The sequence below is a fragment of the Pipra filicauda genome, unplaced genomic scaffold (assembly GCF_003945595.2).
Source record: "Pipra filicauda isolate LSUMZ 115617 unplaced genomic scaffold, ASM394559v2 scaffold241_size1546129_pilon, whole genome shotgun sequence".
Lineage (NCBI taxonomy): Eukaryota > Metazoa > Chordata > Aves > Passeriformes > Pipridae > Pipra > Pipra filicauda.
In genome coordinates, this window is record NW_024104356.1 from 896638 (window position 1) to 912312 (window position 15675).

Consider the following 15675-nt stretch of genomic DNA (forward strand, 5'->3'; position numbering starts at 1 on the left):
TGTGTAGCTCCACCTGGGATAAAGGAACACACGGATCAGGCCAAAATAGAAAGAAGCACAGCTTCTTTTTTCTGCTTCCTGATGCCGAGCAGGTGGGCAGTGCTGGGCACCTGGCATGGGAAATGACTGTCTCCCTGCCCAGCACAGGAGGGGCACTGAAACTGAGGCATGAGCGCTGCCCGCTGTCAGAGCTGGTGGAGGAGGTGGCAGGATGCGATGTCCTGGTTCCCAGCAGCAGTCCCTGGTCCCTGCCACAGCTTCCCGTGGCTCGTGGTGTCGGGATGCGATGTCCTGGTTCCCAGCAGCAGTCCCTGGTCCCTGCCACAGCTTCCCGTGGCTCGTGGTGTCGGGATGCGACACGTGGAGCCGGGAGCGTGGGGACCGCAGGTGTGGACCAGGTTTCGCATTGGCAGAGTCCCGCCCGCCCCACAGCATCCCAGTTCTCTGTGGGAGACCTCCCAGTGCCAGACCCCATTTTCCAGTTGGGTCACCTGTGGGCATGGGTTGCGTCCCCTTGTGCCCCACGCTGGACGAGTCCCCTCCCAACCGTGTTCCCAGCGGCTGCTCTCACTGTGCCATGTCGGCCCAGCCCCGGGGCTGAGTGGGGCAGAGCGGGACCCGGGGTGTGCAGCTGCCAGCATCGCTGCCTCGCCAGTGCCCCTGATCTGTCCCGGGCCGAAAAGAGGTCTTTCAGCCCCTGGAGCTCCCAAACTTCAGGCGGGAGAGATGGAAAGATTTTGAACGACTTCAGATGGGAAATTTCCAGCCTGCTGTAACCCCAGGGCAGCGCTGACAGAGCCATCGAGATGGCGAGGGAAGTGACCGCGACAGGCTAGAAACCCCCCAGGGCCGGTGCGGTGCTGCCCCCGCAGGGCCCCACAGGGCTTACGTGGGCAGGGGGCTGAGGCTGGAGAATGCCGCACTTGGGGGGCTTGGGAGGCAGGCGCTTTTCGGAGAGTGCCTGGGAACAGCCCCGCGTTCCCCAAAAGCAAAAGGAAAAGAATTGCAGAGTAAAGTATAAATATTAACAATACAGACTTATTAATTGCCCAAATAATTGAGGAATTACAGGACAAAAGAGAAACAATAGGAAAAGACCCGCGGTTTTTGCTGCAGCCCCCTAGCACCTGTTGCTTCCTACCGCTGGCCTGCCCTGGCAATGGGGGACGTGTCGTCGGGGGGATGTCACCGAAAACCGGGAAATAAACTCTATAACCTGTTTGCTAGGTTAAAAAGCCGACATTACAAGTGGCCGGGGACCCCCCAGCCTGGAGCCACTAGTCCAGGGCTCTCTGCTCCAGGAGACACCCAGCGAGGCGGAAGCGGGGGAGGCTCATCTGCCGAGCCGAGTTGCAGGGGGATCTTTTCCCCAGGGCTGCCACCTGGATGGGGGTGAAAGCAGAACTGATCCTCCTCTCCATTCTGAGTCGGGGCGGGGAAGCGTGGAGGAACCCGGCGGGGTGTCGGGGACCCCCGTGCGACCACCATGGCGCAAGGAGAGGGATCCTATCCACAGCCCACCACCCGCTCCACTCGCGGCTCAGCGGGACCCCTGCGCTCCTCCCCAGCGGGGCGGGTACCGACGAAGGGCCCCCCCCCGCGTCGTTGCCCTTTTAAGGGGTTCCTTGAAACCGCGCCCGGGATCCATGTTTGCAGCCCCAGCCCGGGCGGAGGAAACTCCATGTTGTAACAAAGTTTCCTCCGCGGCGCCGCTCCCGCGCCCGCCGCCCCGCGCCGCCGCCGGCCCCCGCCCCGCCTCCCCCCCCGGGGGCCGCGCCCGGGGGGGCCGCCCCCTCCCACCCCTCCTCCCCGGCGCCCATGGAGCACCAGTCCATCATCGCCCAGGTTAGCAGGGAGGAGGGGAGCGCCCCGCTGCAGGAGAAAGGTAACGCGGGGGGGATTTACCCCCACCCCGGTACGGGAGAGGGGGAAGTCCCCGGGTGGGGCTGGGGGCCTGCGGGGGCTGCTCCCGGAGGGTGTGATGAGCTGTGGGCCGCCTCAGCCCGCCCCCGTGCAGCCCGCTGCCCAGAGCTGGGGAGATGCGTTGGGGCTGCGGCTCTGAGCCAGCGGGGCTGTCTGCACCCGCCTGGGGGCGAGGGGCCGTGCTCCGGCCCCCCTGGCCTCCCCAAATCCCGGGGGTGCCCCTGGAAGACTCGGGGCGCTGCACGGAGTATCTGCGCTGTTTCCCCCGGGGCCGGGTGGGCGGTGCGCGCAGCCCCCGTGGGAAACTGAGGCAGGAAGGGGTCCGAGTGCCGGGCACCCTCGCTGCGTCCCGGCGCCTCATCCCCCGAGTCCCCTCGGCCCCGCGGAGCGGGTCTGGCGGGGGGCGCTGCCCATCCCGCTGCCCGCCGGCCTGGGGAGCTTCCAGGGCCGGGAGGAGCGAACATGAGAACGGGCCTCGTCCACACTGGGGAGCTCCCGCCCCGTGGGGTCCCGGCCGGGCTGCGGCAGGACCCGGTGGGCCGGGGCGGGCGGAGCGGCCCCCGTGCCTCAGTTTCCCCGCGATCCGCCAATAGGGACCGCGGGAATGGCACCTGGGGGCGGGCGCTGCGCCCGGATTGGCCCCTCGCCTCGGGTCCGCTCGAGGCGGCCAATGAGAGCAGGGAGCTGTCCGGGGGTGGGGCAAAGAAGGGTCATAAGCCCCGCCCCCTGGATGAGACCCCGCCCCATGGCCCCTGTCCAGGGGTCTGTGGGACCTTGGGGACCCTCGGGCTTAGCCCGCGCTGCGGGTGTAGGGTCTCCAGCCACGCAGGGCAGACTCACGGGGGTCACTCATGGAGTGGGCGAGGGGTTATGGGTGGTCACCAAACATTGTGGTGGTCGCCAAACGTTGGTGTCCCTGATGCTGTCCTGGTGCCGTGGCTTGGTGGGGCAGGAAGGGCAACCGGATGGGTGCCAGGGGCTGATAAGGATGCAGGGGCTTCGGGGCAACACCCAAACCCATCTCACCTGCCCCCCAGCCCCATGCTGGGAGCACCCCTGGGGTGCCCCTCACGCCCCCCCTGCCCTCCCACAGGTACCCAGACACCTGCCAAGAAGCCGCGGAGCCGCAGCATTCTCCAGTCTCTTTTCTGCTGCCTGTGCCGCGATGACGGGGAGCCCTGCACCGGCACCACTGGCGCCCCACTGCTAGTGGAGGAGAATGGGGCCCTGCCTAAGGTAATCTTGCACCCCCAGCCTAGCACTGGGGGCACTGGGCTGCCCATCCCCTATGCCTCCTCTGTGCAACCAGGATGAGGGGGTGGTCACTTCCCTGTGGACACCCCCTTGCCCCCCCGCTGACCCCCTGTGCCCCCCGGTGCAGGCTGCTGTCAAACACCTCCTGCCTGAGATCAAGCCGCAGGACGCCAGCAAGCTCTGTGTGGTCATCGACCTGGATGAGACACTGGTGCACAGCTCCTTCAAGGTGGGGGACACCCTGGCCCACCCACACCTCCTGCCCTGTACCCCCCTGCCTGTTCTACCACCCTCTTCACCACAAAGTGATGCCCAGCACAGCCTGGCTGGGTTAGATGGAGTGTCCCTGTGAGGGGGTTGTAGGGCTGGTAGGGATTCACGGTGGGCAGAGGGCAGGCAGCATTTGGGCAGGTGGTGCCTGCCCAGCGCTGACCCTGCTGTGCCCTTCCCCAGCCAGTGAACAATGCCGACTTCATCATTCCTGTGGAAATCGATGGCATCATGCACCAGGTAACGGTGGGGTGGGTGCCTAGTGGGAGGGGGCATCGTTCCCCCTCCCCGGGGACCAAGAGCCATCCCAGTGCCCTGCACTGAGGCATAATTGGGGTGTCAGGGTGCCAGGGCTGGCACCTTGGGGGGCAGAGGCAAATACCGCTCTTCACACAGGGCAGGGAGGTGAAGGGGGTGCTGGTGCAATGTCGTCCTGCAGTGGCCAGCCCCGGGTTCAAGTAATCCAGGATAGGCTGTGGTCTGGGCAGTCAGCCTGTTCTCGGTTACTTGGCTCTGGAGCTGTCCAGACACTTCGTCCTGGACATCCCTGTGGGGCCACGGTATCCTCCAGCCCACACAGGGCAGCCCCCATGGCATGAGGTGCAGGCAGCCCTCTTGCCCCCCTTCCTCGTCAGGGTGTCCCCTGGGGTGGGTGGTGGTGCTGGGAGGGGCCGGGTGGCCGGTGCCGGAGGCGCTGCCCTCTGCCCCATGCCCACAGGTGTACGTGCTCAAACGGCCACACGTGGACGAGTTCCTGCAGCGCATGGGTGAGCTCTTCGAGTGTGTGCTCTTCACCGCCAGCCTGGCCAAGGTGGGTGCGCCTGCCACTCCCCTGCCATCCCTCCCCCTTCCCACACACCCCTCGGGTTGCACAGCTCCCCTTGCCTGCAAGGCGTTACTGGCCCCTTGTCCTCTGCATGCCCGCAGGCAGCACCAGCATTGGGCAGTCTCCCTGCCTGCCTCTCCGAGACGGTGGCCAGGGAAACTGAGGCATGGTGCGACCTGACACCATTGGAGAACTGGATGCTGTTGTCACTGTGGGGTGGGCAGTGTGGCATGGTGTGGCCCAGTGACACTTTTTCTGTGCCTGTAGTATGCAGACCCCGTGGCTGACCTGCTGGATAAATGGGGGGCTTTCCGGGCACGACTTTTCCGGGAATCCTGCGTCTTCCATCGTGGCAACTACGTGAAGGACCTGAGCCGCCTGGGCCGTGACCTGCGCCGGATCATCATCGTGGACAACTCGCCCGCATCCTACATCTTCCACCCCGATAACGCTGTATGTACCCCCGGGGTGAGGCTGGGTGTGGCACAGAGGGGAGGTAGTGAGGGACCCTCTCTCAGTCTGCTGTGCCACCTGCAGGTGCCAGTGGCTTCCTGGTTCGATAACATGGCAGACACGGAGCTGCTGGATCTGCTGCCCTTCTTCGAGAGGCTCAGCAAGGTGGAGGATGTGTATGCAGTGCTCAAGAAGCAGCGGACTAACAGCTAATGGCCCCTCCGCCCTGCCGGCTGCTGCCGAGGGGCACCAGCGGGGGAGCCAGGTGCCTTATTTTGTGGGAGAGGGGGGTCCCGGTGTGCCCCCCATCATCCTTGCCAGCCCCAGTGGGTGCAGGTGCCCTCCCTGCCTGCTGGTGGTGGGAGATGTGGGTGCCCCTGCCAGGGAGCTGAGTGTCCCCCTTCTCACAGAAAAGGGGGGCTGTGGGTGACCTGCTGCCTTGCTGTGCTGAGGACCTGTTGGGGGGGGTCCCATCCTCCCACACTGTCCAGCCTCTGCCCTCTCCCAACCTCTGTCCCCCCTCCCCAAAACGGTTCTCAGGTCCTTTTCCCCTCCGTGTCCCCCTGAGTGGGGTGGGGGGATCAGCAGCTGCTGTTTTCCACTGCCTTTGGGGGGACTAGATCCCTCCATCCAGGCTCTGCCTGCTGAGAGCCTGGTGGCCCTTGGCCCCTATCTGCAGGGGTTACAGGATAGTTCAACACCTTGTCACTCTCCAAAAATGGGGGAGTCTTATTGTTGGTGCATAAGGCTGCCACCATGCCCTTAACTCTGCCCTGGGTGCAGCTGATCACCTCATGGGGGGCATGTCCTTGCCCACCCTCGTGCCTTCTCCTGCCCCGCCCACATAGGGGGTGTGTTTTGGGGGAGCAGCCTGGCCTCAGGGCTGAGCCGCTGGGCACAAATGCCCCCCATGTGCCTTGAGACACTGTGTCTCTGTGGCCCCCTTAGCCCTGCAAGGGCTGTGCCTGGGGGGGGGCTCTTAACTCCCCTTCTCCAATCTCAGTTTCTTCCCTTGTTCTGGGGGCCTCCCCCCATCTCCAGTTACACTGTGTTAGTGGGAGCCACTCCAGTCACCAACAAGGGGGTCCCCTCCCGCATGGGGGGGGCACACACCTACTCCTCATCCATCTGCAGCTTTGCCAAAGGCTGCCGCTCCTAGGAGGGATGGAACGCCATACCAGCCTTACTTCCCCTTTCTAGCCTTGCCCCAGTCCCCCAACTGGGATAGGGGTGGGGGGCACTTTCCCATAGCCTGGGGTTACCCTTGACCCCCGTGGGGTTGGACTGGTGCCAGGGTGTCCCCCAGCCTTGAGGGGCTGGGGGCTCTCAGGGAGGGATTTTAGCAGGGGGCTGAGCTCAACCAAGCCTTTTTTAACGTCACAATATGGACAATGCCTCATACCTTTTTAGAGGGAAAAACAATGGTTTCCCAAAAAATCATGGGTGCCTTTTTACCGCTGTGCCAGCAAAGGGAATGGGGCAGTATTTGGGGGGGTGGGTGTGAGAGGTTTTAGCTTTCCGGTGCTGTTCAGCCGGCAGGAGCCGGCACTGCCCTTCTCCCGGTGCTGGGGGTAAGTGGGGGTCCCCCCAGCCCTGCCCACACCCCTGCCTGCACCCTTGCCCCGTGGCCAGGGGTGGGGTAGGGGGTGGTACAGCACACCTGCTGGATCCCTGCCAGCCCTGGGCCTCATCCTGCCCCTCCAGGAGGGTTGAACTCAGCACTTTACATTAGACAAGTCAAACGGCACCAGCGCAGCCATTGCCCAGCGAGTACCTGTGGGTGCTGCAGCATCCAAGGAGCACAGCCCCTGTGCTGGGCACCCTTGGGGGGCCTGGGGGGTGCAGAGGCGGCATGGGGGGGCTGGGGAGGGCTGGGATACCAGATCCAAGTGCCTTCATGTGATTAAAGCTGTCAAACCATCTTGGAAAGGGGAGTCCTGAGTGTGTACATGTGTGGGCATGAGCTCCTATCACGCACGCGTCACTAGTGGCTGTGCAAAGTGGGGGCACAGGGAGCCCCTGGGATGTCCTAAATCCCCCTGGGAAGAGGGGATGCTGCAGGTCAGTGCTGGGGGAGCACCTTTGGTTTGCCAGGTTGAGATTTCACTCCTTACCTGGTGCCAAGGGGGACACCCTCACACTCCAGGGCAACCCCCCCAGGCTGCCCTGGCACCTCCATCCTAATTCCTTCCCCCTCCTCCTGGGAAAAGGTCCCTGGTGCCACGGGGGTGGGTATCCTGTCCCTTAACAAGGAGGGGGTAAATTTACCATGGGAGCTGTACACCTCCCCCCCCTCAGCTTTGGGGCTTCAGTTTACTCCAAATAGGATGTCAGGCCTTATTTGACTGGAGAGCCCTTGTGGGGGGACTTGTGACACACACCCCCCCCCCACCCCCGCTCCCCAGGCAGCCTGCTGCCAACATGCAGGCACTGGGTTGCTGGGGGAGAGGTGGGGGTCTCTTAGCTGCCCCCCCCCCATGCCCTCATTGGCCCTGTGCCTCCCCTCATTAACAAAGTCTGCGTCCTCCCTGATGGCTGCACTAATTACTGAGTTCATTAGTGACCCGGCTGGGAGGCCCAGGGAGGGGCTGAGCCCGCTGGGGCTGGCATGGGGTCTCCCAACCCTGTGCCACACCGACGGACATAGCCCTGGGACACAGCCACTGAGCGGAGACCGACCACCTGGGTGTTACACCCCACCCAAAACTCAGGCCCTCACCCCCACTGGGGGTTCTGAACCCAGGTAAGGGTCCCATGGGGATACTCATGTGGAGTGGCTGGGGGGGGGGGCAGAGGAGTGGAGAGCAGCAGGAGAGCCCATCCCTGTGCTGTTGGGGCTGCCCCCTGTGCCAGTTCAGCCCACTGTCATCACTTTGGGGATCCTTGGAGGGGGGACTGTCAGGATTTGGGGCTCACAGCAGCCCAGGCCTGGTGCCAGGGTGACAGCAGGGTGTGGGATGCCCCCAGCCAGGGGTGCTGGCTCAGCAGGGCAGCCAAGATAAAGCTGCGGCAATCCCGCAGGGCTGGGGAAGAGATAAGAGCGGATAGGAAGCCTGGGGACCTGCCTGCCGGCACCTCACCCTTCACCTTTATGGTACCTCGTGTTCATTCCCCAAAACCACCTTCGGGTCTGGGAGCTACTGGGCAGGACTTCAGTCTCCTCTCTGCCAATATCAAGGGCATCATCAGGTACTAACTTTTGGGATGGGGGCTTGGGGGCATGGGACAGGACTTAGCATATCCTGTCCCCCCAAACCCCATCTCTATGTCCCATCCCTGTAACTCCTTCCCATCCCCAAGGGGACCTCAGATCTGTGGAGACCCCCAGTGCAAGGAGGCAAAGCTGGGAGTGAGCAGGGATCTGGCTGAGGTGTGGCACAGCCTTGAGACAGTCCCATGGGCAGGGCAGTGATGTGCCAGGTAGGGGGTGGAAAGGGGATGCCCCAGGAAGCTGGTGCTGCATTGGTATCACTTTGGGGAACCTTTTTAGAGGGGAGGAGACACCAAAAAAACCCCACTGCCATGCTCTTAGTGCTCCATGGCTGGGAGGGTTTGGGGATTTTGTGGTCTGGGGAGTGAAGAACAGCGGTAAAGCACATCCCTGTGGCATCAGGGCACCACTGTGTTTGTGGCTGATGCTCGTGTGTCCTGGTCCAGCCCATTGCTATCACTGGGGAACTTTTTGGTGAGGGGTAAAAAACCAGTTACCATGGGCTGAATGCCAAGGGCCAAAAGAGTATCAGGCTTGGGGAGGCACCAGCATAGGCACAGCCAGCCCGTGGGCAGGGTGCAATAGCACCTGGGGAGGGCAACACCCCATGAGTAACGGGGCTCTCAGGTGCCACAAAGTCTTGGAGGGCCATGGGGACCTTGACTCTGGGCTGTTCCTGCCCTTATATGGTGAATATGGGCTGGGACATGAGGGGACAAAGTCTCCTGGGTGCTGGCACCTGAGCACTCCGCCTAGGTAGGTTCACCTGTGCCCAGCTCTGCGGTGAAGGTGAGGGGCTGGGGTGGTATGAGGGGACGGAGGGTGGGCATGGAGTGGACAGCGCATGCCACGGCCACCATCACTCCTGGCACTGGGGTGGCCTGGGCATGGGACTTGGGGACCCACCCGTGCCCCACCTTGGTGCTGCACTTGGGGGGATGCTACCCCTTGGGTCTGAGGGATGGGATGTGGGTGCTTACAGAGCAGCACAGCAGGGCCAGGCGAGGTTTTGCAGGGCTGAGGAAACAGAGGCCTCTCTGCTGGGCACTACTAGCTCTCCCTGCCAGCCACCAGCCAGGGCACAGCAGGGCCTTTGCCTGACACCGGCTGCCTGGCCCCTCTGCCTACTCATGGGGAGCACTGCCAGCCTGGCAGAGATGGCTGTGGGCAACTTTGGCAGCACCAAGGCCGAGCCCTGGCACACTCAGCACCTCTGTGGGGCCAGGATGTGCCCTCCCTGGGGGGCATGGATCCAGTGGGGGGGTTGGAAGCAGGGGGGTTGAAGCAGGCAGTGTGCTTGCACGTGTGTGTGTGTGTGTGTGTGTGTGTAAGGGCACCAGCAGTGGCCATGTCATGCTGTGCCACTTTGTGCCAAGCCGTGCCAGGACAAGGCTGAGCAGGGCTGGTTCCTGCTGGTCCTGGGGAGGAATAGGCTACTGCACAGCAGTGTCACCCAGCTGCAGCTGCTGTGCTGTGGGTGCCCTGCACAGCCCTGTCCCTTGCCTGGGTGCAGAGCAGGGCACTGGGGCACTTACTGCTCCTGCCCACCCTGGACCCTGGCATGGAGCTGTGGCTGCACTGACAGCTGAGCTGAGGGGACAGCAGTCCTGTTTGTGTGCCCACAGTCCTGACACTGCAGTGCCAGGGTTCCCCTCATCCTGTGCAGCTCCGGCTGGGCTGTCTGCAGAGTGGGCAGGGAAGCAGATGGCACGGCAGGCTGGCTGTGTCCCAGGTCTTGATGACACTGCCTGCCATTAACAAGGGTGTTGCTGATGCCAGTAGGTCCCCTTGCCTGCGGTACCTGTCACCATGGTGGAGCTCAGCGGCAAAGTCACCAGGACACTCAACAAGACCACGCCGGGCATCCAGATATGGCGAATCGAGGTGGGGACGGGAGCACAGCCTGGACACCCATCACTGGGCTGCTTGGGGGGGGTCTCTATGAGGGAAGGTCCTCCCCTTGTGTACTCAGTGCCTGTTTTTGGGGGTCTCAGTGCAGCATCCAGAGTTAAACCCCTCCAGGTTCTGGGGCTGGGGGCAGTGGGGTGCATAGGGCTGGGGTAGGGGGTTCCCCACCAGGGCTGACATCTCCCTTTCTTCTGCAGAGCATGGAGATGGTGCCAGTGCCCACCAAAAGCTACGGCAACTTCTATGAGGGGGATTGCTACGTCCTGCTGTCGGTAGGGCAGTCAGGGGTCACCTGGGGAACTGGGAATGGGCTCTGCCCTGGGGGGACTGGGATGCAGGGAGGGGTGTCTGTGACCAGAGTGACCTGGGGACACAGGGGTTCTTCTAGCGGGGACTGGTGTCCTGCAGACACGCAAGTCTGGGAGCGGCTTCACCTACGACATCCACTACTGGCTGGGCAAGGAGTCGAGCCAGGATGAGCAGGGGACAGCCGCCATCTACACCATCCAGATGGATGATCACCTGGGCTCAGTGGCTGTGCAACACCGCGAGGTCCAGGGACATGAGAGCGAGACCTTCCGTGCCTACTTCAAGCAGGGACTCATGTATGTCACTCATCCCTGGGGACCCGATCCCACAGTGGGTGACAGTGGGGAGGGGTCCTCTGCATGTGGCTTGTGGGGACACCCTCAGTGGGGATGGGGACAGCCCTGTCCCAGTGAGGTGTGAGAGGTAGGACAAGGATCTGGAGCTGGTCTTGCTCCACCCATCACCCATGTGGTTGGGAGGGGGACCCCACTGAAGTGAGGAGGGGACACCCGGGCCTGACACTATGTCTGTACTCACCCCAGCTATAAGAAGGGTGGAGTGGCCTCGGGCATGAAGCACGTGGAGACAAACACCTACAACATCCAGCGCCTGCTGCATGTGAAGGGCAAGAAGAATGTGGCAGCAGGAGAGGTGAGTTATGGGATGTGGGGAGTTCCCAGCCATCAACCTCTATGCAGACATGCTGTTTAGGATCAGGATCAGGCCAGAGCTCCCCCAGACACAGCTGCCCTCAAGCAGGGGACAAAAGTGTGTGCAGGATGATGCTGCCTTGCCTCAGGAGCAGCTGCACCTCAAAAAGCCCCTCTTGAGGTAGGGAGGAGGAATATAGGCTGGAGGTATCAGCACTGAGTGAGGGCAGGCAGGGACTGTAAAGCTGTGGGGACCCAGGCATCCTGCTGCTTGACACCCACCCCTCCCAATCTCGTCCTGCTGCAGGTGGAGATGAGCTGGAAAAGCTTCAACCGGGGTGACGTCTTCCTGCTGGACCTGGGCCAGCTCATTATCCAGTGGAATGGCCCTGAGAGCAACCGAAATGAGAGGCTGAGGGTACGGCCAGGGGGTCCCAGGGTTCCCTCCTGGAGGAATGGGGGTGACCAGCCACCCCCTCCCTGATCCGGGCTTACCCCTTCTCCCCTGGGTGCAGGCAATGACCCTGGCCAAGGACATCCGGGACCGGGAACGTGGGGGCCGTGCCCAGGTGGGCATTGTAGAGGGTGAGAACGAGGATGCCTCGCCAGAGCTCATGAAGGTCCTCACACATGTGCTGGGTGAGAAGAGGGATATTCAGCCAGCCATCCCTGATGATAAAGTGGACCAGATCGTCAAGTCCTCCCTCAAGCTCTACCAGTGAGTTGCTGGGCGTGAGTTACCCATGGGGGCATTTTGTGCGGTGCCAGAGGGACCCAGCACCCATCTCTGCTACGTCCCACAACTCCTGTCCCCGTGGACAGCCACCAAGAAGGGTCAAGGTCACAGCAGGGGTGGGGATGGGTCCTTTGGGTGCCTTTGAGCAAGAGGAGTCTCTGGTGCTGACAGGATTGGTACCCACTGGAGAGATGCTCGTGCTGAGTGTCACCTTTGTATATGGCAGCAATGTTCCTGGGTGGCACCATCACACCTGACACCCCTTTGTCCCTCCTTGTGGCCATGAGAGAGCTGCATGGCAGGGCAAGCTACAAACCAGATTGCCACCATGGCAGGGCAAGAGTGTCCCTGGGCACCACCTGTGCCATGATCTGGGTGGTGAACGGGATGCGGAGGGGATACCCCCACCAAACCATGCCATCCCAAAATGGGGATGGTTTTTTCCAACCTGGTTTCTAACCCCTCCTTCCTCTCTTTTTCTCCTGTCAGCGTCTCCAATCAGAGTGGGAACCTGGTCATTCAGGAGGTGGCGTTTCGACCCCTAACTCAAGACATGCTCCTGCATGAGGTGTGTTACCCCATGGGATGCTTGGGAGTGCCCAATTTCCCTGGCAGCTTTAACCCTTCAAAATTGCCCACCCAATCAGCTTTTTAAGGGTTAAAGTTGCCCAAAATCCTGATTTCTGCTGTTGTCCCCTCTCCAAGGACTGTTACATCCTTGATCAAGGAGGTCTCAAGATCTTTGTGTGGAAGGGCAAGAACGCCAACAAGGAGGAAAAGCAGGAAGCAATGACCACAGCGCTGGTGGGTGTTGGGTTATGGGTTGGCTATGGGATAGCCTGGCTCCTTCCTGGGGTGCCAGGCCCCCCATGCCCATGCTCTGTGTTCGGATACCCCAGGGCTTCATCAAAGCCAAGAACTACCCAGCCAGCACCAGCGTGGAGACAGAGAATGATGGGTCTGAGTCAACCATCTTTAGGCAGCTCTTCCAAAAATGGACTGTTCCTAACCAGACCAGTGGGTTGGGCAAGACCCACACTGTGGGCAAAGTGGGTGAGTGTCTCCTTCCGATGCAGCAGGGCTCCTTGATTTGGGATGTAGGGGCTGTGGGATCCCCAAAGCCAGTGGGATTTAGCTCACCCCTCTGCCCTTCTCTGCAGCCAAGGTGGAGCAGGTCAAGTTTGATGCCACCACACTGCACGCCAAGCCCCAGATGGCCGCCCAGCAGAAAATGGTGGATGATGGATCTGGGGAGGTGGAGGTAGGGTAGCCTTGGAAGAATGCGAGACTCTCTCAGGCCCCCCTGTTCTACACCAGGGGATGCCGTGGGGTTCAGGTTCTTCAGGGCAGGGGGATGCACCAGCCCTGATAGCAGTACATCCCTGTCCTTGTCCCACCAGGTCTGGCGTGTGGAGAACAACGAGCTGGTGCCCGTAGAGAAGAAGTGGCTGGGCCATTTCTATGGGGGGGACTGCTATGTGGTGCTCTACACCTATTCTGTGGGGCCCAAGGTGAACCGCATCATCTACCTCTGGCAGGTGAGACCTCCAGGTCCCTGACCCGTGGGTGGGGGCCAGGGATGCTCTGCCTCACACATTACCCCATGGGAACAGCACGAGGATTCCCTCTTCCCAAGAGGGTAGAGGGGGCTGTGATGTGTGCTGAGTGCCCCTCTGCCCCGCCCAGGGCCGCCATGCCACCCCAGATGAGCTGGCTGCCTCTGCCTACCTGACTGTTGCCCTGGACCAGAAGTACAACAATGAGCCCGTGCAGATCCGTGTCACCATGGGCAAGGAGCCAGCCCACCTGATGGCCATCTTCAAGGGCAGGATGGTGGTATATGCGGTGAGCATGAGGCTGTGGGGGTGTGGGCAGGCAGGTGACCCTGTGGCATAGGGGTGACCTCCTGTCCCTGTCCCCCAGGGTGGCACCTTGCGGGCAGGCAGCACGGAGCCCACACCCTCCACCCGCCTCTTCCATGTGCATGGCACCAATGAGTACAACACCAAGGCCTTTGAGGTGCCCGTCCGTGCCTCCTCCCTCAACTCCAATGATGTCTTTGTGCTCAAAACCCCCAGCACCTGTTACCTCTGGTATGGGAAGGTGGGTACTGCTGGTGTGGATGCTGCCGCCTCTAAGAGAAATGTTCTCTGCTTCTCTTCCCTCTCCTTGGCTGGGGCCAGTGAAGGAGCAGCTGCACTTGTTTGGCAGGGCTGCAGCGGGGATGAACGTGAGATGGGCAAGACTGTGGCCGATATAATCTCCAAGACAGAGAAGCCAGTGATTGCAGAGGGACAGGAGCCACCTGAGTTCTGGCTGGCCCTAGGGGGCAAGTCCCAGTATGCCAGCAGCAAGAGGTACCAGTCTTGTCCCTACCACCCTGAGGGGTAAGATGGGCCACCATTCCCCAAGCAGGATGAGCAGCATTCCCACCACCATGTTGCCCCCTGTCAGGCTGCAGGAGGAGAATCCCTCTGTGTCCCCCCGACTCTTTGAGTGCTCCAACAAGACAGGTACCTTCTTGGCCACGGAGATCATAGACTTCACCCAGGATGACCTGGAGGAGAGTGATGTTTACCTGCTAGACGCCTGGGACCAGGTGAGCTGAGGGGCCATGGAGTGGCAGACACACCACTGATCTCACAAACTGGTGTTCTGGAGGGGCGTTGGGTGGGGAGTGTAGGAGGACTTGCAGCAGCTTGAGGTGGGAGGATAGGAGGCTGGAAACCCCCATATCCGTGGCCCCATGATGTTTTTTTCCAGCCCTCTTGCTCCAGGCGTTGTTGAGGATGGACTCCCAGTGTCCTTCCCCGTGGACAGGTCCTGTGTGCCTCCAATCATAGACAGGGCATGGCCCCAGAGGGCTCCAATCTCACCTCAGTGGTGGACATGGTAACCTCTTTGCAGGTTTTCTTCTGGATTGGAAATGGAGCCAATGAGTCAGAGAAGGAGGCAGCAGCAGTGATGGCACAGGAGTACCTGCGGACCCACCCCAGTGGGCGCGACCCCGAAACCCCCATCATTGTGGTGAAGCAGGGTTATGAGCCCCCTACCTTCACTGGCTGGTTCCATGCCTGGGACCCTCTCAACTGGGCTGTGAGTCGTGGAGGGGGTTCAAAAGACCTGGGGGCCCTTTGCAGATGGGACCGGGTGTGGGTCTGGCCCCAGGAAGCATCTCGGGGGTGTGGGCAGCAGTTGGCCTGACCCCTGCCCCTGCCGAGGGGCTGAGCACTTTTGTCCCCTTCCCAGGACAAGAAATCCTATGAGACGATGAAAGCTGAGCTGGGCGATGAGAGCAGGCTCGGGCAGCTCACCTCAGTAAGTGGCACAAGGGAGAGGGGCAGTCAGGCTGGGAGGGGGCACAGAAAGCCCCTCCCTCCCCTTGGCAAGGGTGAGGAGAGACCCTCCAGTGAGGCTCCTCCTGGAGCCAACCTGGTGCCTCCATCCCTGGGGCAGCCCCTGATGTGACCCTGCCCCCCCATTCAGGTGCTCACATCCAGGCAAGAGGTCTTCACTGCCTCCACCACCCTTGTCCCCTCCAAACTGGAGACCTTCCCCTTGGATGTGCTGGTGAACACCTCAGCTGAGGACCTGCCACGGGGTGTAGACCCCAGCAGGAAGGAGGTGAGAGGGGGCTGGGGAGCTGCTGGGGCGGGAAACTGGGGAAGCTCCCCCGTGCTTTAGCTCAGCCTCCTCTCTCCTCCCCCAGGCCCATCTCTCTGATGAGGACTTCCAGGCTGTTTTCGGCATGAATCGCTCTGCCTTCGGCAGCCTTCCCTTGTGGAAACAACAGAAGCTCAAGAAGGACAAAGGACTCTTCTAGGGCAGGAGACTGGGCCCAGGGACAACTCCAGCTCCTTATTTTTTATTAAATAAAATTAATTTGGAGAGCAGAGCTGTGTCTCCATCCCTCCCCTCCCAACCCCAGAGCTCAGCCCAGGTGTGGGGCTTATTTGGCAAAGCAAAGGCACGCAGAGACACACAGGTCTTGACCGGGTACCAGCAGCACAGGGAAGGACCCCCAGCTCCTTTTCCGATTCCTTCCTTTGCCCTCCGGGCACGCAAAGGTGATGCACAAGCTGAGCATGCCCGAAGAGCCAGGACTCTCTCATCCCACCCCCGCGCCTTGTAGCTC

At 61.7% G+C, this 15675-nt stretch overlaps 2 protein-coding genes across 2 annotated transcripts; both read left to right on the top strand.

Annotated features, from left to right (window-relative positions):
- Nucleotides 1-1681: 1681 nt before the first annotated feature.
- CTDSP1 (CTD small phosphatase 1) lies at nt 1682-6594 on the top strand. The gene is made up of 7 exons (XM_027734804.2): nt 1682-1885; nt 3017-3159; nt 3305-3406; nt 3631-3687; nt 4166-4258; nt 4541-4726; nt 4811-6594. Exons 1-7 carry the CDS (start codon nt 1819-1821, stop codon nt 4937-4939), a joined length of 777 nt encoding a protein of 258 aa, XP_027590605.1. The 5' UTR covers nt 1682-1818; the 3' UTR covers nt 4940-6594.
- Nucleotides 6595-7344: 750 nt separating this feature from the next.
- Nucleotides 7345-15433, top strand: VIL1 (villin 1). The gene is made up of 20 exons (XM_039381826.1): nt 7345-7469; nt 9717-9821; nt 10043-10117; nt 10254-10450; nt 10697-10805; nt 11112-11222; nt 11320-11522; nt 12030-12108; nt 12246-12344; nt 12440-12593; nt 12701-12801; nt 12941-13078; nt 13227-13385; nt 13464-13643; nt 13752-13897; nt 13995-14139; nt 14448-14636; nt 14790-14858; nt 15027-15164; nt 15250-15433. Exons 2-20 carry the CDS (start codon nt 9747-9749, stop codon nt 15361-15363), a joined length of 2481 nt encoding a protein of 826 aa, XP_039237760.1. The 5' UTR covers nt 7345-7469; nt 9717-9746; the 3' UTR covers nt 15364-15433.
- The last annotated feature ends 242 nt before the right edge of the window (nt 15434-15675 follow it).

What these genes read in the sequence shown, in the direction of transcription:
- VIL1 (XM_039381826.1), top strand. Translation starts at nt 9,747, where the DNA reads ATGGTGGAGCTCAGCGGCAAAGTCACCAGGACACTCAACAAGACCACG. An exon ending in GTTACCTCTGGTATGGGAAG is followed by an intron (nt 13,644 to 13,751) that starts GTGGGTACTGCT and finishes CTTGTTTGGCAG; the next exon opens with GGCTGCAGCGGGGATGAACG. An exon ending in GGGACCCTCTCAACTGGGCT is followed by an intron (nt 14,637 to 14,789) that starts GTGAGTCGTGGA and finishes TCCCCTTCCCAG; the next exon opens with GACAAGAAATCCTATGAGAC.
- CTDSP1 (XM_027734804.2), top strand. Translation starts at nt 1,819, where the DNA reads ATGGAGCACCAGTCCATCATCGCCCAGGTTAGCAGGGAGGAGGGGAGC. An exon ending in TCACCGCCAGCCTGGCCAAG is followed by an intron (nt 4,259 to 4,540) that starts GTGGGTGCGCCT and finishes CTGTGCCTGTAG; the next exon opens with TATGCAGACCCCGTGGCTGA. An exon ending in TCTTCCACCCCGATAACGCT is followed by an intron (nt 4,727 to 4,810) that starts GTATGTACCCCC and finishes TGCCACCTGCAG; the next exon opens with GTGCCAGTGGCTTCCTGGTT.